The sequence below is a fragment of the Leptonotus elevatus genome, chromosome 8 (genome assembly GCF_054856555.1).
Source record: "Leptonotus elevatus isolate MCC_2025b chromosome 8, RoL_Lele_1.0, whole genome shotgun sequence".
NCBI classification, from domain to species: domain Eukaryota; kingdom Metazoa; phylum Chordata; class Actinopteri; order Syngnathiformes; family Syngnathidae; genus Leptonotus; species Leptonotus elevatus.
In genome coordinates, this window is record NC_141246.1 from 3,694,951 (window position 1) to 3,715,946 (window position 20,996).

General features: G+C 43.2%; 1 protein-coding gene across 11 annotated transcripts in view; it reads left to right on the forward strand.

Moving 5' to 3' along the window:
* The window catches only part of fat1a (FAT atypical cadherin 1a), a 72,317-nt gene that overhangs the window by 42,125 nt on the left and 9,196 nt on the right, over window positions 1-20,996 (forward strand). For all 11 annotated transcript variants that reach the window (XR_015095830.1, XR_015095833.1, XR_015095832.1 and 8 more), the window contains 16 exons: window positions 57-4,130; window positions 4,520-4,716; window positions 4,803-4,956; window positions 6,310-6,543; window positions 8,163-8,549; window positions 9,180-9,394; window positions 9,600-9,737; window positions 10,835-10,978; window positions 12,007-12,204; window positions 13,667-14,251; window positions 15,117-15,339; window positions 15,419-15,553; window positions 16,738-16,895; window positions 18,113-18,587; window positions 20,344-20,497; window positions 20,592-20,702. Coding sequence is in view for 7 of the 11 variants with exons in the window: in XM_086083302.1 (XP_085939428.1) it covers window positions 57-4,130; window positions 4,520-4,716; window positions 4,803-4,956; window positions 6,310-6,543; window positions 8,163-8,549; window positions 9,180-9,394; window positions 9,600-9,737; window positions 10,835-10,978; window positions 12,007-12,204; window positions 13,667-14,251; window positions 15,117-15,339; window positions 15,419-15,553; window positions 16,738-16,895; window positions 18,113-18,587; window positions 20,344-20,497; window positions 20,592-20,702 (7,582 nt within the window). In the remaining 4 variants the exon portion in view is untranslated. The remainder of the gene's footprint in view (window positions 1-56; window positions 4,131-4,519; window positions 4,717-4,802; window positions 4,957-6,309; window positions 6,544-8,162; window positions 8,550-9,179; window positions 9,395-9,599; window positions 9,738-10,834; window positions 10,979-12,006; window positions 12,205-13,666; window positions 14,252-15,116; window positions 15,340-15,418; window positions 15,554-16,737; window positions 16,896-18,112; window positions 18,588-20,343; window positions 20,498-20,591; window positions 20,703-20,996) is intronic.

A 20,996-nucleotide genomic window follows, 5' to 3' on the forward strand; every position in this document is an offset into this window, starting at 1 on the left:
TTTGCAGCTGAAAATCAATCACTAAATTCAATGATCGTTTTCTTTGTTTCTGGTAGGAAACGTGGCAAACTGCTTCGCCTTGGACCCCATCTTGGGCACCATCACAGTGGCCAAAGAGCTCAGTCGTAGTGGCAAGACCCGCTTTGAGCTCACTGTCAAGGCGACCGACAGCGGGGCAACCCCGCTGTCCACCACAGCCGCCGTCTATATTGTCGTCACTGTCTCGGACAATGCTGCCCCCAGGTTCTCTGAAAAGCTGTTGTCTGCCGACATCAGCGAATCGGCCGCCCTGGGTAGCTTCGTGAGCTCGGTGGCGGCCATTAGCCAATCATCGGTTTTCTACCAAATCAAAAGTGGAAACATGGACAACGCATTTGACATCAACCCTAACTCGGGCGTGGTGGTCACGCATAAAGAGCTAGACTACGAGGTGGCTCCGCAGTACAAGCTCGTGATCCAGGCCACCAACATGGCTGGGCTTGCCAGTAACGCCACCCTTGTGATTCATCTGAAGGATGAGAATGACAACGCCCCAATTTTCCTCAAACAAGAGTTCAGAGGTGTGGTTAGCGAGTCGGCTGCCGTCAACAGTGTTGTTCTCACCATAGAAAACGTGCCATTTGTCATCCGTGCCACGGATGCTGACAGCGACCGCAACGCCATGCTGGTCTATCAGATCGTGGAACCCTTCGCCCTCAACTACTTTGCTGTCGACTCCAGCACCGGAGCCGTCAGGATCACAACCACTTTGGATCACGAGCAGAGGAGTGTTTATCGCTTTACGGTGCAAGTCCATGATCTCGGCGTGCCACGGCTGTTTGCAGAGATGGCAGCTAACGTGACGATTGAGGTCATCGACGTCAACGATTGCCCACCGATTTTCAGCCGGGACATCTACGAGGCCACTGTGGTGGTGCCGACGTACAGAGGGGTGGAAATCGTCAAAGTCAACGCCACTGACTTGGACTCCAGACCCAATGCCAAACTTATTTTTTCCATCTCTGAGGGGAACATCGGCGACAAGTTCAAAATGGATGCAAACACCGGCGTGATCTCCATTCAGAATGTCACCCAGCTAAGGAGCAGGTACGAGCTGAAAGTCCGGGTATCGGACGGGAGATTTGCCAATGTCGCCACCGTCAAGATCCACTTGAAAGAAAACAAAGAGAGCAAGGTGAAATTCACCAGAGAGTTCTACAGAGCTTCAGTCCCAGAGAACTTGTCCGAGAAGAGGACGCTGGAAGTCATTGCTGCTGTCGGTAACCAAGTAAATGAGCCTCTCTTCTACAAAATCCTAAATCCTGACAAACGCTTTGAAATCGGAAGGACATCCGGAGTGGTTTCGACCACAGGAATAGCTTTTGATCGTGAAAAACAGGACACGTTTGACATCGTCGTTGAGGTCAACAAGGAGGACCCATCTGAAGACACTGCCCACGTTGTTTTGACGGTGATCGTGGAGGACGTCAATGACAACACACCTGTCTTCGTCAACCTCCCCTATCACGCCCTGGTCCAGATAGATGCAGAGGAAGGCCAGGTGGTCCGGCAGGTCAGAGCAGTGGATAAGGACCATGGTCGCAATGCAGAAATCCATTACGAACTGAAGGAACCTCAGGAGCACTTTGACATAAACCCCTCTGGAGAAATCACAATCAAGAAGACGCTGGAGAAAGAATCACTTAACGCGGACTTTGTCGTGATTGTCGTGGCAATGGACGGCGGTGATCCAGCACTGTCGGCGGAAGTAGAAGTCCCGATTACAGTGGTGAACAAAGCCATCCCTGTTTTTGAGAAACCTTTTTACAACATTGAAATCCCCGAGAATGTCCAGGTGCACACACCCGTTCTCCACGTGCAGGCCAGCGACTCTGAGGGGCCTCGTATTGTTTACACAATCTCGGAGGGGGACCCTTTCAAGCAATTCTCCATTGACTTCAACACGGGGGTTCTTCACGTGGCCCAGCCTCTGGACTTTGAGACGCACCCAGCATATAAATTGAACATCCGAGCAACCGACTCCCTGACTGGAGCACACTCAGACGTATTCGTGGACATCATCCTGGAAGACATCAATGACAACTCCCCGGTGTTTCTGTCAAAGTCCTACTACGCCACCATCTCAGAGGCATCTGTTATTGGTACATCTGTCCTACAAGTGGAGGCCAAAGATTTCGACACGGGTCACAATCAAGAAATCTTCTACCAGTTGGTAGAGGAGAAGGGGAAGAGCTCAAATTACTTTGCCATCGACCGTGAGACGGGGCTCATCTCGACGGCACAAGTTCTGGATCATGAAGAGGCCGTGCAGCACCAACTAAGGGTTCGCGCTGTGGATGGAGGGGTCCCTGCTCTCTTCGCCGACGTCGTGGTGACAGTGGACGTCACAGACCTGAACGACAACGCGCCAATGTTTGCTGAGCCAGCCTACAAGGCTGCCGTCAGCGAGTTGGCCTCACGCGGACACTTCGTCACCCAAGTCCAGGCCTCGGACGCCGACAGCTCCGACTCAGACAAGCTGGAGTTTGCCATCGTCTCAGGGAACGAGGACCAGAGTTTCGTCATTGATAAGCATACTGGCGCCATTGTTATTTCGAACCACCGCCAGCCGCAAATGCAGCCACTCTACCACCTCAACGTGTCTGTGTCAGACGGCGTTTATCGGAGTTCAGCAGTTGTGGACGTCACTGTCATCGGTGCCAACTTCCACATCCCCGCGTTCTCTCAGGTGGAATACGTAGTAGAGCTTGTGGAAAACTCCCCTGCCGGAACTTTGGTAGCCGAGGCCAAAGCAACAGACGATGACGAAGGCATCTACGGGCAAATCACGTATCGCATCATCAATGACATAGCCAAGGACAAGTTCACAGTCAACGAAAACGGTGATGTATTCACCTTGGAGAGCTTAGACCGCGACAGCAGCATCGAGAAGGTCATTCCCATCTCTCTGGAGGCCAAAGACGGCGGCGGCAAGGTGGGCTTTTGTACCGTAAACGTGGTCCTCACTGACGTCAACGACAACGCGCCGCAGTTTAGGGCGGCCGAGTACAAAGTCACCATCGCGTCAGACGCCCCGAGGGGTACATCAGTAGTGAAGATCGCCGCCTCTGATGTGGACGAGGGAAGCAACGCCGATGTGGAGTACTCCATCGAAGCCGACGTAGAGAACGTGGCGGAGAATTTTGAAATCCACAGAACATCTGGGGTCATCATGACGAAAGAAAGCCTCATCGGTCTCGAGGGCGAGCTCTATGCCTTTTTCGTCCGTGCGAAGGACACTGGAAACTCACCGAAGCATTCAGTCGTGCAGGTATACATCCGGATAGTAGCACCTGAGACTCCCATCCCCAAGTTTGCCGAGCCTCATTACCGCTACACAGTTGCCGAAGACCTAGCAATCGGCACAGAGATAGACGTGCTCCGGGCTGAGTGCGATGAGCCACTTACGTACAGCCTCGTGAACGGCAACACTCCAGAGAGCAATGAGAACGAGGTCTTCGTCGTGGACAGAGACACCGGCGCCCTGAAACTCCAGAAGAGCCTGGACCACGAGACCACCAAGTGGTACCAGCTAACCTTGCGGGCACAAACCCAGGACAACGGCTATGACATTGTCACGTCTGTTAGCGTCAACATCCAAGTGAAAGATCTCAACGACAATCAGCCAGTTTTCGAGTCAGACCCTTACCAGGCAGTGGTGGTAGAGAACCTCCCTGGCGGGGCACAGGTGCTTCAAGTCAAAGCCACCGACCTGGACTCGGGCATCAATGGCCACGTTTTGTACAGCTTGGACGCCAAGCTCAATTCCCAGGACATCACTGAACTCTTCGCCATCAATGCCGAAACTGGCTGGTTGACCACACTCAAGGAGCTGGACCGCGAAAAACGCAGCGAGTACACCATCGCCGTCATCGCCACTGATCAAGGCGACAAAGTCCAACACGCCACAGGCACGCGAGTGGAGGTGACGGTGGCCGACGTCAACGACAACCCGCCCCGCTTTACAGCCGAAGTCTACAAGGGTACGGTCAGCGAGGACGACCCTCCGCCCAGCGGCGTCATCGCCATCCTCAGCACCACTGACGATGATTATGAGGACATCAACAGACAAGTCAACTACTTCATTACAGGTGAGTTAATATTAGTTTTCGGTATGGTTATCCGCTAATGCAATTGGGAGCTAAGTGTGGGGGATGCCGGTGTGTGAATTGTAACACCTGATATTCACTTTTCTTGCCCTGTTGCGTTGAAAACAATTGTCACTGTTTGAATAGTGTCTTATATATCAAGCGACAATTGTTATCTGCTAATGCTAAAGGGGCTAAAGCAGGGTGTCAAGTTTGTTGCTGACAAGATTGGGGATTTTTTATTTTTATTTTTTACATCACACAGGTGTTATCCGATAATGGTAAAAGAGACGAAGTAGAATCAGAAGTTTATCAAAGAGGTTTCAGTTATTACAGAAATTGTTTGTGGTATGTACCATATAAGCAAAATGCATTGTACTTTCATCCAACAGCGGGCGACCCGCTTGGACAGTTTGCAATTGAGCACGTTCAGAACGAATGGAAAGTGTCAGTCAGGAAGCCTCTGGACCGCGAGATCACGGACTATTACCTACTCAACGTCACGGCCAGTGACGGCATCTTTACAGCCAAAGCCGTGGTGGAAGTCAAAGTGCTGGACGCCAATGACAACAGCCCCGTGTGTGAAAAGGTAACACAGTTTTCCCGCCGCTTTAACACCAAATTCTGACATGTTGTAGTCCAATCTGACCCTCGTTACTTGGCTTTCCCGCTTAGTCTCTCTACAGCGAGAGCGTTCCCGAGAATTCGCCAGCCAGCAGACTTATCCTGCAAGTCTCAGCCACCGATGCCGATATACGATCAAATGCGCAAATCTCCTACGAGGTCCACGGGGCTGGATCAGAACTCTTCTTCATTGACTCAGAGACGGGTAAATCCACTTTATTATGATACTTTATATGTAGTTAGGGCCTGAGCAGCATAATGCTAGCTTATTAACCCTCGTTTTCTGTCTGGACAGTCTACTCAGATAAAAAAAACAAAAAAACAAACAAATGCTGATCGTTCTGATTTGGTTATGGCAAAGTCAACATGTGAAATGTTGCCGTTCTCGACATAGAAATATCGACGCAACACCTTGATAGCTTTGTGAAAACTCAGCAAAGCCTTTTGTGACTCATCGTTAGCTATTGTTACTAGCCTAGCCAATATTGCAGACGCAATAAAGTGTAAACAAAGAAAATTAACCATAGAACATACTTATGATGATATGATTTGTCAGCGTGTGAAATGCTGTTTTCTATTTTATTGCTCTAAAAATCCCTAATATCTAACAGCAATTATAATCTTTTTTGCAAACTTTTATCTACATCGGCCACCTGGCCAAATTAACTGTCAAGCAAAACACCCTTGTGCCCACTTATTTATTTACTAGTTCATTTTGTGAGTTTCTTTTCTTTTTTTCTTTTTTTTTTGCATCCAGCCAATGCTATTTTCCTTCAGGGTAACACTGAGAGAGAAAAAAGGACCAAGGCGGCAGTAAAATCCCAAGTTGCACACTTAGGGTGAATTTATGACTGTTATACTTGTTGCCTGCAAATAATGCCTACTGGGAGAGTCCCTAAATCACACACTCCATCTGGCTACAGTTTATTTTTTTTTGTATGTGTGTTTGTTTTTGTATTTTCCAAAATGAAGTTAAAAGCATGAGAGCACATCTCAACTATAAGACATCAAGTCCCCTACATTAAGCTTGGACGCTCAGGATAGGGTCATCATAAAGGTGCCGCTAATGTTTAAATTATAGCATACAAGACGGAGAAAATCTGCTTTAAGAGGCACTAATGTTCCCTTTTATCAGTGCACTCTTTGACATTGTGTGCTCACCTCACTTAATTACGTGCATTGAATGCTTTTTGCACTGCGGGGTGCCAGAAAATGTATGTAATTATGTTTTTTTCTGGATTCATGTATACATTAGATTACCTTTTACATACAGCATTAATAACCGTACTCATAACACTGGCTCAGTCTATGAAGCTTTTTCATTGGCAAAATAGGGCACTGAAGCAGTGTTTTCCAACCTTTATTGAGCGAAGGCACATATGGATATAAAAATTGTATAATGAGTACATAATCATTAATGTTATTTATATTTTCCTTGAATAACGTTTTTAAAACGCCATTTCAAAATGTGTATAGACGTGCCCTTAACATTGGAGTCTAGAAGGACTTTGTAACCACTAATCAAAGTGTGTCCTAAACATCCTCGCGTCAACTTCAGGTGAATTGAAGACCCTAAAGCCCCTGGACCGCGAGGAGCGGGACGAGCACCGCTTCAAAGTACGGGCGGTGGACGGTGGTGGGCGCTTCTGCGAGGCCGACGTACACGTGGCCGTGCGCGACGTCAACGACAACGCTCCCGAGTTTGCGGCCGACCCGTACACCTTCACCGTCTTCGAGAACACAGAGACGGGAACCTTCGTGGCAAAGCTGCAGGCCGACGACGCCGACAGCGGTAAGGGACTGTCCTCTCTCCTCCCGTTAGAATGTGAAAATGTCACATTGTAGTGACTCGGATCACTACACGGCACTCGTATCGGCATGTTTTTAACTAATTCAAACCAAAAAACGTAAAAATACGTTTTTAATACTTTGTCCTTCACTCCCCAAAACGTATTTATACGGGGAGGGGGGGGGCATACAGAAGGCTTTAATGCATCTTCTAACATGAAGGGGTCGCTTAAAGCAATGGTAGTTATGACAAAAACCGGCAAGCAGGTGGCAGCACAGTATAAGAGATCAACCACAGCCATGTTGCAACAAGCTCTTTTTGCCAACAGGTTTGTGAATAATGATGAAACTTAGCTATATTCTAATGCTAATTGCTGCAAAACGGAAACAGATACAAATATATCATTTTTTTTCCTAATGAAAGAAGAGAGACTCTAATCTTTCTTTTGGTAGGTGTTTTTATAGCAATAGAACAGAATATTCTGTGGACCTTTCAAAATCAGTCAAATTTCAGTAAAACAGCCGGGAGCAAAGGGGGTTGCTTCAGTGAAAATGGCTGGGAGTGAATGAGATAAAGAACAATTTAATCGTTGGCCTAGTGCTTTAATGTTTTTTCTTGTGGGAAGGAATGAACAGCTTTCATTTTGGATATGTTCAAAAATATAAACATTTTGGAGGGAAATAAGCATTTGATAGTGGACAGAAAAAAACAAAAATATTAGGTGATTGTGTTGTTTGTTTGGAGAGTGGAAAACTTTTGACATCTTCCCAGCGTTCCTGAATGAGTGATGAGAAAACACCTGAGCATTTTCATAATAAGAGCCACAGAGGACCGAGATAATAAACGTGAGCATAATGGCCTCTTCCCAACGGAGCACAAATGGATTCACATTATTACGCAGATTAGTCTCTGTCTCTTTGCCGGCTGAGCGATGACAACATCACACATGGGCCTGTTTATCGCACGTGGATGTTTTTCCCCTGACGATGGAGGCGGAAGCTTTTCATCACTGAGCGATCAATGCCACCATCCATACTCGCGCCTTCAAGACCGGAAAGATGTCCGTTATCTTTGTGTTTTTTCAAAATAAGACATTTGCAAAAATCTGTTTTTAATTTGGAAAACAATGATCAACCTTTTTGCCGATATTTTGACGTTACAGACAAGCCAAAAAACTCAATCATAATTTATTTATATGTGCATTCAAATTTCAGTGAAAAAAAAAAAGGAATGGAAATTAAAAAAGTATTTTAAATCCAATTAATTGATTAATCAACAAAATATTAGACAGATTAATTGATTATTGAAATAATTGTTAGTCATAATTACATCGATAATGTGTTAACATAGAAAAGATTTACAAATTTGGAAGAAAATAGAGATATGACAAATATCTTTGGTAAAATGCAACAAAATTTTGATTTAAAAAAACAAATAAATAAATAAATATTGCTGAAACCTAAGGCAAAGTATTCGTAAAAAATATTAGTGATAAAAGACTGAAACATTTTATGAAAAGTATCCATTTTCTGAACCGCTTAGTGCTCACAAGGGTACACCCTGAACTGGTTGCCAGCCAATCGCAGACATGTAAAAGAGTTGTTGTTTTTTTGTGCTTCCAGGGCACAACGGCGACGTGGTCTACTCGCTGCTGGATTCTGCTGACGGTTGGTTCGCCATTGACGAACTGAGCGGCATCGTCACCCTGGAGCGGCCACTCGACCGCGAGACGCGGGCCCTTTACGAGCTGGAGGCCCGTGCCGCCGACCGAGGCTCTCCGCGCCTGTGGGCGTCCTGCCGCGTGCTGGTCTCCGTGCTGGATATCAACGACAACCCGCCTGTGTTCGAGCGCCGCGAGTACGCAGCCGCCGTTCCAGAGGATGCAGCCGTGGGCGGACAAGTGCTCAGGGTGCAAGCAGCCAGCCGAGACCTGGATGCCAACGGAGAGATTGGATATAGCATCGTCAGTGGGAACGAGCACGGGGCGTTCAGCGTGGACCCGAGCACAGGTGTGGGACTGACTACAGTAAACCCCCCCCCTACTGTTGCGGGTTCTAGTTCACAGATTGTTTTTTCTGTTTTGTTACCATTACCATTTATTGTGGGTGTAATTCCACTTTAAGCCACTAGATGGTGGTATATATTTTTTTGGGCATTGTAAATTTGAAAGAAGAATGAAAACAGGAAGTATTTCAAGCTCTGCCTATTTTTTGCTGAAGATTATTGAATGTCAAATCCTCTTTAATCCATCTTTTAATGGCTATAAAAATGTGTTATATTTGTCTTCTTTTTTTTTTATGATTAGATTTTTTACAAAAACACAACTGTTATGGTCGTTGAAGACTAGGTTGTGGGATGGGCAACTGATAAGTTAGTATTATACAATAACACAATAATATTTGGAAATTCTGAAAAATACCAATTTGGGGAAAAAAATATTTGAAGCAAAAATATTGCAACAAAAATCTCTAGAAAAAATAATTGGAAAAACACTCACACAGTGTCGCTGATGTTTACCAAAACTCGTACATTAGGTTCATTTTTGTTATCTTTAAGGCTAAAAATGGTCGCTAGGTGTGAACGGGCGCGTGATTTGAGAGGCGAGTGTCAATACAGTGTTATCCTTTTGCATTGCTCAGGCGATATCTTTGTCATCGCGCCGCTGGACTACGAGACGTCTCACGAGTACTACATCACAGTGGAGGCCACCGACGGAGGCTCGCCGCCCCTCAGTGACATGGCCACCGTCAACATCAACGTGACGGACGTCAACGACAACGCGCCGGTCTTCAGCCAGCGCGTCTACACAGCCGTCGTCGGCGAGGACGCCGAGCTGGGCAGGACGGCCTTAACGGTAAAGAACAGTTTCAAAGAATGACCACGCCCCAGTTCAAGACTATTTCACTGGAAATGATGTGAATTACTATATAAGTAAATACATTAAAATATTACAACATTTTAAATAACAGCTAAAGCAAGTAAATTTGTACTAATGAAAGTGTTCCTGAGTATTTGTAATTGCCTAAAGATGACGCAACGAGCTTTTGTGTGCCCCTCAGGTGATGGCCGAGGACGCGGACGGGCCGTCGTACAACCGCCTGCGCTACGCCATCGTGGACGGCAACGGCGGCAGCCCCTTCATCATCGACCCCATTCGAGGCGAGCTCCGAGTGGTCCGGCTGCTTGACCGGGAGCAGGTGAATATTTTTTCTCCATTGTCTTTGATGTTTACACAATATTTTCGGGTTGTTCAAGACACTATTGTCTTTGATGTTTTGGAATACACGCTAGATTGTACACTGGGTTTGTTGAAGATGGTTCTACATTGTCTTTGATGTTTAGTTAATCAAACTACCGTTGCTTGGTATTTACAAAAACATAGTCTCTTGATCGTCTTTGTTGCTGACAAAAACACGTGACTCGTTAAGGACTAGATAGTCTGATGTTGACAAAAAATAATTTGGATCGTTGAAGACTTGATGGTCTTTGATGTTGAGAAAAGAAGAATAGAAATGTTGTCCCTGAGTTTTAGGATCACACGAGGATGCAAATTTGTTTCATTCTGTCATTTACTGTATGCTAGGAAAACACTAGCGCACATTCACTAGCTAAGTTGTCTTTGATGTTTACAAAACGTAAATTACCGGCAGGTAGTTGTTGACTACCATTGTCTTTGATGTTTGCAAAACATATTTTAGTGTTATTTAAGTCTAGATGGTCTTTGAGGTTTAAAAAATGTATGACAAACTTGATGAATCTCGATTGTCTTTGATGATTATGATGAATATGGTTGGGCAATTTAAGACACGAAAATGTCTTTGATGTTTGTCAAAACACTCTAAATTGTGTTTAATGTTTAGAAAAAAACATCAAGGTCATTGAAGAATACACAGTGTCTTTAATGTCTACAGAAAAAGAGTATGTTAGGGTCATTTAAGACTCAAATTGTCTTTGACGTTTAGGAAAAATTGTACAACACGTTTAGTTTAGGCTTAGTTCGGCCTAGATTGTCTTTTGATGGTAACAAAAACAAATTGAAGGGTCTTAATAGATTCTGGATTGTTTTTGATGTGTAAAATAAATTTAAAAAAATAATAAAATTAAAATAAATTAAATAAATTAAAATAAATTAATTCACCACATATATTTGTTTTTTCTCTCACAAATCCAATTTCTAATTTTAATCCATGTTTTTCTTTCCATTTTAATACAAAAGCAAAAGAAGCAGTACAAAAAAGGATGGATGTGTAGATGCGCTTTTTCATGTTTGACATCCCGTCATTCCAATCTCCAGACGTCGGGGTACACTTTGACAGTGCTGGCCGTGGACAACGGCACACCGGCGCTGTCCAGCACTGCCGTGGTCAACGTGGACATCTCTGACGTCAACGACAACCCACCGCTCTTCTCCCAGGCCAACTACAGTCTCATCATCCAGGTGAGACACATCAAGTGGATGCAAATGCTCTTGTGGCACAACGTGAAACAGTGGAGACGTGGAAGATGAACCGTCATACAGCCGTGCTATATCTGCCAAACTACGGAGGACCAAAACTGGCAAAATTCAAAATAAATAAATGACTAAAAGTGAAAATAAAAGTGGATATAAAAATATATAATTTGAAAATAAAATTAATATAAATGGAAATAAAGACTACTATTTTGTATATATTTATATATATAAATATATTAGGGGTGTTATAAAAAATCGATTAGGCAATATATTGCGATATTACAGCGCGATCCATTCAATATGCGGCCAAATACATTTTTAAACATCAATTTTTTTATGGGAATATTCAACAAAACGTCTTACTTAGGGTTTGGATTTACACATTAAGCATGGAAGAATGTTATATTAATGGAACATTAAGCCTTAATATTTGATTTCAGTGCTGTTCAAACATGAAACAGACTGCAACCTGAATTTTCTGATAAATAAATAAATGTTCATACAAATCTTACAGTGTACATGTACAAGTTTACTGATTAGTATTTTCTAAATTTGAGTTTAAAAAAATCGCAATTATCAATTTATAGATTCGTATCGGGATTTAATTAGTATCGAATCGTGATACGAATCGAATCGCCAGGTATTAGGCAATTCACACCCCTAATATATATATATATATATATATATATATACATATGTATATATATATATATATATGTATATTATTATTATTATTATTATTTATTTATTTATTTTTCACTTTAGTCATTTATTTATTTTTAATTTTGGCAGTTTTGGTCCTCCATACCAAACTGCAGCAGTTTATTGTTGTGAGGTGAGGTGAATTGAGTTCACTGCCTCCATACAGCATTCGGAAATATGACTGTGCTTGTGAAAGCGCAAAATAGTGGGCTAATAGTAAATAGTATATGTCCCAAAATTCATAGTTTCATCCTTTTTGTTCTCACGTCAAGTTCCTCAGCTCCTCCCGTCTGTTGTTGTCTGGCCCACAGGAGAACCAAGCTCAGGGCACCAGCGTTCTCCAGCTGCTGGTGTCCGACCGGGACGCCTCCCACAACGGGCCGCCCTTCGCCTTCTCCATCGCCGGCGGCAATGCGGCAGACGCCTTCCGTATTGACCAGCACGGAGCGCTGCTCTTGGCGGGGCCCCTTAGCAAGAGAGTGAAGGAAAACTACTTGCTTCAAGCTCAGGTCAGATTCTATTGATTTCAATCTGCGCTGACTCATCCGTTGTCAGTCTGCGTTGACGTCTCACAATTTCACTGTCTAGTTTTCTTTTGTGTTTTGGTGTATAAAGTCTTCAAAAAGGGTGTCATAAAGGACTATCTGAGACAAGTACAAGAACAAAAATATTATAAATAATAATAATAATATTCATACTGGAGGAAAAAAAAGTTATAAACTTAACAGAAAACAAATGTTCAATTCAACAATCACTTTAACATGTAACATCTATCTGTGATCAAGTTGCGAGGGTTCACAGTAAACCCGAGCGTCTTCAGTGACTTGAGTGGGCGGAATTGTGTGCTAAGGGACAGAATGAGAAATTAGAATGTTGAAACGGAGGTGTGATGTCTTTTCGGACGTTGCCGTTGAGTCAGCAATTTCCTTTCCAACTGTTCTGTTTGACCATCTGTGTGTGTATCATGTTGTATACGTGAAGTCCAGTGCTTCTTGAATGCCACGAGTGCCCTCTGCAGGATATAGATCAAATATTAAACGTGCAGGGTTTCGGAGGCACCTTCAAAAGTCTTAAAAGGCATTGGAATCATCCATCCATGCATCCATCCATTTTCCAAAATTAATCTAAAAACAAGGCCTTAATTGGCATGAAAATCTCTTCAATTAATATTAAAACTGTTAGCATATAACATTTAATATTTATTTTCTTACAAGAAATCTTACATTAGTCAAAAATAAAACTTTTTTTATTAGTTTTTATTTGTGCTTAAAAAAATACAGTATGAATATTTTTATAGGATAAAAAAAATCGACTACTGCATGTACAGTATTGTCAAGGGGGGGGCGGTATTTAAAAAATGATTCTTCTGAAATAATTTTATTTAGAAAAAAAATATTGTAAAATCAAGAGGTTTTGCTACATTGCTTATTATTGTAAATTTAGGCAATACCTAGAAACAAATTCTCCTAATAAATCTAATAAAAAAAAAAATAATCTGGAAATATAATGACCTTTCCTTGAGAAAAAATACAATTGATCAATTAATCTCTACAAATGTATCCTATAGAAAATACAAGAAATTCTTTTTTAAGTAATTTACCGAATGGCTGTTGTGGTAACATCACGCAACACTGATGTGGTTTTAATCGGAACTTTTAATAGTAGATGCATGTCAATTGCAGTATGCAACTTCAGACAACATTGGACATTTTGTCTAAGAGGTAGTTTGAAAGAAAATTAAATAGTCTTAAAAAGTCTTGAAATTAACTTGCCTTAAACTGTAGGAGCAGTAATATAGAAGTAACCAAACAAACAAATACTGCATACCAAAGTAAAGAAATTAAACTAGTTTCAGGTTATTAATTAATTATGGAACAGTGCTACCTTGAAAATGAGTGTCCCAATTAATGGGTTACCAGTAAGTCAAGCTACCACTTAATATTTGTATTAACGCAGCGTTTCCACTTCCAGGTGTCCGACAGCGGCAAACCGGCACTCTCCTCCAGCGCCTTCATCAGCGTCCGTATCATCGAGGAAAGCGTCTACCCACCCGCCATCCTCCCACTCGACGTCTTCGTGTCCACCGCCGGCGATGAGTACGCGGGCGGCGTCCTGGGCAAGATCCACGCCACCGACCAGGACGTCTACGACACGCTGACGTACAGCCTGGCCCCGTCCTCCGCCGCGTCCTCGGCGTCCTTCTCCGTGTCGGCGTCGGACGGCAAAGTGATCGCCCTGCGGCCGCTGGACGCCGGCCACTACCCGCTCAACGTGACGGTGACGGATGGGCGCTTCACGGCGGCTGCCGACGTTAATGTGCACGTGCGGCAGGCGGCCCGCCAGGCGCTGGACAACTCCATCGCCGTACGCTTTGCCAGTATTGCCCCCGAGGAGTTCATAGGAGACTACTGGCGGAACTTCCAGAGGGCTCTGAGGAACATCGCTGGCGTGAGGAGGAGCGACGTGCAGCTGGTCAGCCTGCAGCCGTCCGAGCAGGGAGACCTTGACGTTCTTCTGGCGCTGGAAAGATCCGGAAGCCCCTACCAGTCTCAGGAGGTGAGATATCCTAGTAATTTTATGACATTGCAGAGGTAAAAAGAATCTCAAGTCTCAATTTGACAAGGCAATTTTTTTCTACAGAATACATTTTTTCATAATTATATTGGTATTTTAGGAGAATTTTTTTCCAGATTTTGCCTACATTAAAAAAAAAAAAAAATCTAGAAAAGGTTGTGATTTTACTCAAATTATTTTTATAATTAAATTGGTATTTTAGGAGAGATTTTCTAGATATTGGCTAAATAATTTGGTAATATTTTTTCTATAAAAGGTTGTGATTTTACTATAATTATTTTTCACAATTAAATAGGTATTTTAGGATAATTCGTTTGCCCAAATAATTCAGTAATTTTTTTACATGAATTTTTTTTTTTATTTCACAATAATTCTTTTTCATAATTAAATTGATATTTTAGGATAGATTTTTCTAGATTTTGCCTAACTAATTTAGTTGTTTTTTTAGGAAAGATTGTGATTTTTACCAGAAATTTTTTTCACAATTAAATTGGTATTTTAGGAGAATCTTTTTTTTTCTAGATTTTGCCAAATTTTACAATAATAGGTTTTCTGGCAAAAACGCTTGTTTTCTACCTTTTTTTTTCTTCTAAGAATAGGTTGTTATTTTACAAGGTGTTTTTTTTCTCAAGATAAAATCTGTGGTACGGGGGGAGTATTTTTTTCTCAAGATAAAATCTGTGGTACGGGGGGAGTATTTTTTTCTAGATATTTTCCCAATATTTTACAATAAATAAATAAACCCCAAAAATACTTGACTACTTAGAGTAAGATTTGAACCTTTTATGTGTTAAAGAAAAAAGAAAAGAAAAAAAAGAGAGACCTTTCTCCTGTCTTCATTCCCCAGGTGGTGTTCCGCAAACTGAACTCGTCTGCGGGCGTCATCGAGGAGATGACAGGGGTGCGCATCGTGCGCGTGGCGCAAAAACTGTGCTTGGGCATGGACTGCCCGCTGCATTTCTGCGACGAGGTGGTCTCGCTGGAAAGGACGTCCATGTCCACGTACAGCACCGCACGCCTCAGCTTCGTCACGCCCAGACACCACAGACACGCCACCTGCCAGTGTGAAGGTCGCTCATTATAGACACCACACACGCAGAATGGAAAATGGTGCAGACCACATGTATGACATCACCTTATGTCCTACAGGTGGCAAATGTCCCGTGCTGAACAGCGTGTGTGATAACAGCCCTTGTCCGGAGGGCTTGGACTGTGTGGCCGACGTGCACAGAGATGCCAAGTACACGTGTGCGTGTCCTCAAGGAAGCAAGAACAAATGTTCTGGTAAGAATATGAGTCCTAACCCCTAACAAGCATGGCCGCAACCCCTAAAAGTCCCCTCTTTTTTTAGAGCCGTATTGCTCATGAAAAATGTGTTCTTTGATGTCATTCTACGAGATGTCTTGTTCCACAAGAATTGTTGTATTTTTCTAGGGGGGGAAAAATGAAAAGGATGTAAATGTTTTGTTATAAATAAGATGTGATCTTTCAAGAATAAAGTTGTACTTTGACCAAAAATAAATAAAAATAAAATAATAATAATACATCCGCCTCACACTTCTGAGGTTGGGTGTTCGACGGCTCCGGCCCTGACTTAAATCATAGCCCTTACGACGAACACACTTTCAAGAATTGTCCTTTTTTTTCTAGATACAGATATTATATTTTTAGGAGAGCAGTCATTCCTTTTCTAATTTTTTTTATTTTTTATTTTACAACATGCAAGTCTGTTTTCTATATTAAAAAAGTTTTTAAAAATATTCATATTTTCTAGAAAAGAGAGTGAAGTTGAAGTAATGTGTGCTCTGACTACATAAACAACATGTATGTTTCTACCTTATTCCGTTCTTTAGTAATCACCATTTGAAAAAAGGTCATTTAAGTGACATTGAGCGAAACTTGAAAAGGAGAAAATAAGCTTTTTGTGAAAAGATACATTTTCTGCACAACAGTGACTTTGACACAAATATTTTTTGTTTAGTGACGCTCTGTGAATTAGATTTAATGTGACGAAGGCTTTGATCATTTACGTCATCAATGAAAACGTTCTATTTCATCAGATTCGTCATGTTTCATTGTAATTTCATACAACCTGGGAGCCCATTGAAAAGAGATACAATTCTGCCATCTGCTGGCCATAGTTAGTGGGTGTTTTGGGATTTTGCAACCCCAATGACAAGGCAGCGCTGCACAAACGTTGCACTGCCCATCGAGAAAAAAAAAACATAGTAAACGTGAATTAAAATTTTTGGCGGCATTCATTTGGATTTTAGTATATGTCATTTAACGTTTTTGCCGGTAAAAGAGTTAATTTGACGTGTTGTATGAGTGGTTAGCACATTTGACTGGCTCTGACCTGAATCTTAGTCCTAACCCCTACCCCTATCCTTACCTCTTGGGCCCTACCTACTAACCTTCGACCCCCATCCTCACCCTGGCCCCTAACTCCTTCTTTGTCGCGTTGTCAGACGGCCACTCGATGACATTCAGCGGCAGCGGCTACGTGAAATACCACCTGATGGAGAACGACAACAAGGAGCAGATGAAGTTGTCCCTCCGCCTGCGCACCTTTTCCGGACACGCCACCATCATGTTCGCCAAGGGAACCGACTACAGCATCCTCGAGGTGCGTTCGTGGCTTTTGCCAGCGCCGTAAATCCGCATCGCAGCGGTCATCTCACAGCTCAAAATGGCCGTTTTACAAACAGCCCGTTCACATGAGGGAACTATGGGAATGTGGTAGTGGGTTGGAAAAATCAAATAACCGAGTTATTTTCAGGCTGGGAGGGAAGCACAGAGCACTTTTCCACACATTCCACAAGAGAACAGGCTACGTGCCAGACTCCAGAGGGAAAATGTTCAATTTAAGAAAAACCTTGAGACGATGTCACAATGCAAGGTATTATATTCTGAATGGACTCAAGACGAATGCCAGGCGCTTGGTTGGCACAATGCAGGGCCGTTTCTAGCTTCATGGGGGCCCCTAGATGCTGTTTGGGGGCCCCTCACTTCTGTACAATGAAGAGATTCCTAACCCTTTTAGATGGTCTCCTAAAATAGCACAATCTATTTAAAACTTAATGAGCAAAACAGATTACAGTTAAAATTAAGCATCTTAAGTTGACAATTATTTTTAAATCAATGAATAAAAACAGCTTTTGAATGTTTAGACAAATGTTTAATTTAAATAAAACAAGCTCCATTTTAAAATGCCCAATTACAAATGTGTCACTTTTAAGCATTTTTCTACAATCATTTAGTTATTATACTAGTAAGAGAAGATTAACATCTGTAAATAAATGCCAGAGGCCGGCTAGCAAAACAAATCAACAAACTTGCTAAAAATCAAATAAAATTGAGTTTCACCAACAAGTGCCAAACTTTCTCCTTTGACACTTTTTTTTCTTCAGTTTTCTTTTTCTTCCGTTTTTTTTCCCGCGCCACTGAGATAACCATTACAGTGTCTGTTTTGTTTAGTACTCTCACTAACGGGAAAAGGTAGATGGGTAGCTGTCAATCATTCTCACACAACAACACCAGCCACTGCTTATCATCACAGTTTATTTGATTTATATCCTATGTTTATTTTTTTTAAGCATAAAAGGCATGTAATAAACAAATATTAGAGAGAGAGATAAAGACAGGACATTTTTATCGTCCTCGGGTAATGCTACACATAGAGCTTGGGGGCCCCCTGGTGGCTCGGGGTCCCGAGGCAACCGCCTACTTGGCCTACAGCAAGAAACGTCTCTGGCACAATGTCCGCAAAAATGTCGGAACATTTTTCCACTTCAGGAAGTGGAACAATATCCTTAAGACCTCCTCTTTGTTTGTGTCCAACAGATCGTGAACGGTCGCCTGCAGTACAAGTTCGACTGCGGCAGCGGCCCCGGCTTGGTGTCGGTCCACAGCGCCACGGTAAACGACGGCGAGTGGCACTCGGTCTCCCTGGAGGTGGACGGCAACTACGCCAAGCTGGTGCTGGACCGCGTGCACGCCGCCTCGGGGACGGCGCCGGGCACCCTGCGCACCCTCAACCTGGACAACAGCATCTACTTCGGCGGCCACGTCCGCCAGCACGCCGTCTCGGCCGCCCGCCACGGACGCAACCTGCCCGTGGCCAACGGCTTCCGTGGCTGCATGGAGGCCATCGTGCTCAACGGCCAGGAGCTGCCACTCAACACGAAGGCGCGGCGGGCGCACGCCGTCATGGAGGCCATCGAGGACGTGGCGCCGGGCTGTGCGCTCCCGCCGCCAGAGAGCTGCTCCGGCAATCCTTGCGGCAACGGCGGCGTGTGTAACCTCAGGCCTAATGGAGGTATGTTTAGCTAAAAGCTCCTTTTGCCTTAAAAAAAAAAGGGGGGGGGGGGGAAACACTTTTGGAGATAAATGTGAACTGAACATGTTGTTTTAGCCCAGGGGTGCTCAAGTTCGGTCCTCGAGAACTCCTATCCAGCCTGTTCTCCATGTTTCCCTCCTGCAGCACAGCTGAATCTAATGATCAGCTGTGTTAGTGGACAGAAACATGGAAACAGGACCGAACTTGAGCACCCCTGCTTTAGACAAAAAGAGCTACAACTTTTGTTCTTTGCGGCTTTTGCCTCACAGACTCCAGAGGGGAATTTTTTTAAAGGGGAAGTCAACGTTAAACATTTCTTGACAATAATATGTTATATGCGTTTTCACTACTCCCAAAGACGTATTTATACGTTTTTGTGTGTGTGTTTTTTTTATTATGCTAGAGCGTACAGAAGGCTTTGATTCAGCCTCTGAACTGAAGAGAGTGGTAATGGCAATGGTAGTTATTACAAAAACGGCCAGCAGGTGGCAGCAGAGTATAAGAGATCAACCAGGGCCATGTCGCAACAAGCTCTTTTCCCCACTGTTTTAAACAGATTTGTTAATAATGATGAAACTTAGCTATATTCTAATGCTAATTGCGGCAAAACGGAAACAGATAGAACACAATATTCTGTGGCCCTTGCAAAATCAGTCAAAATCTAGTAAAACAGCAAAGGGGGTTGCTTCAGTGAAAATGGCTGGGAGTGAATGAGTTAATATTACATTTGTGGATTATGAGTTATGCATCAAAATCCAGCTGTTTTTATCCATCTCAGGGGGCGGCCATTTTGCCACTTGTTGTCAGCTGTAGATGACATCACAGTTGCTCAGGGCTGCGGCAACGACCAATCACAGCTCGGCTGTTTTCTGAAGCTTAGCTGTGATTGGTTTGTTAGCTGAGCCCTGAGCAACAGTGATGTCATTTTCACTCGACAGCAAGTGGCAAAATGGCCGCCTTCTAATATTGATAAAAAATTGCTGGATTTTGCAATATTAACCAGAATGCCGTATTTAGACTAGTGGGGCTGCATAGAACATATTATTGTTAATATTTGACAAATCTGACAAAATGTTACTAAAAGAGCTGAGTTATATAAAAGTCGACGAAGCTTCACTGGCCAGAGAGACATTTCCAGTCTTTCACAGTTTATTAGCACCCTCTATTGGTTGGAAGTTAGTACTGCAGTCAAGCAATGAGCTTTTGCTGCCCACAATGTTGTTATTGTTCATGCTCGGCAGTTGATTGGCAAAATTATTGGGACACCTGGCCATCAGGAAGTACAAATCTAATCAATTGTGTTTTTTTTGTTTTTTTATGGAGTGGGATTCTTGGTACGGCATTCCGCACGGGAAAATATTGAATTTAAGGAAATTCTTGAAGATTACAAGGCAACGTGTTTTGTAAATAGTTATAGTAATAGATTTGGCACAAAAGTATCGGGACTCCTGATATTCAGGTAATGAAAAATGTCCATGGTGGACGTTTACCATATAAGAGTCTTATTAACAGGAGTGTGTTGGTTTAATGTGCTGGTTATGCGCGCGCAACACTTTAAAGTGTAATCCTTCGTCAGCCGCTTGAATCACGCAACGCTTTAGCCATCAGCCTAATTAAACAAAAAGCGCTTGCTAAGCAGCAGTGAAAAATGGATTGAGTGAACGAGTCGCGCCCGAGGGGGGGAGATCAGTTCAAAGAAAAACATGCTGATTGCGGTCTTGTTGGACTTCCTCAGGCTACTTCTGCAAGTGTCCCGCTTCTTTCATGGGCGCCCACTGCGAGATGGCCATCAGCCCCTGCGCATCCAACCCGTGCCTGTACGGGGGCACTTGCCTGCCCCGGGGGGACGACTTCTACTGCCAGTGCAGAGGGCAGTACTCGGGTCAAAGGTAAAAGCTTTTAAATCTGGATGTGGCTCGCCGAGTGAAAGAATACGAGATTTTTCTTCTGCAGAACTCATGCTTGTGTGTGTTTGGACGGCAGGTGCCAGATGAGTCCGTTTTGCACCGACAACCCGTGTAAAAACAGCGGCAAGTGTATCGACAGTCTGGATGGGCCGGTGTGCGAGTGTGAAGCTGGTTTCCAAGGAGACCGGTAAGTAAAAAAAACGAGGGCCCGACTGATTAATCGGCCAGATGGTTCAATAGACTGATATTATCTCTTAAAATTGGCAAAAATAAGCCGATTAATTTTTTTCATTTATTATTATTATTCTTTTACTTTTTACACATTTACACACAATAATAATAATAATTAAAAAAATATTTTTGACGATTTTTTTGTGTAGTTTACTACACAGTTCTACATCTAGTCAGTATAGTCAGTCAAATGCTCCGTCTATAATTTATATCTTTACCTGCATTAACAGATTTAAAAAAAGTTTTTTTT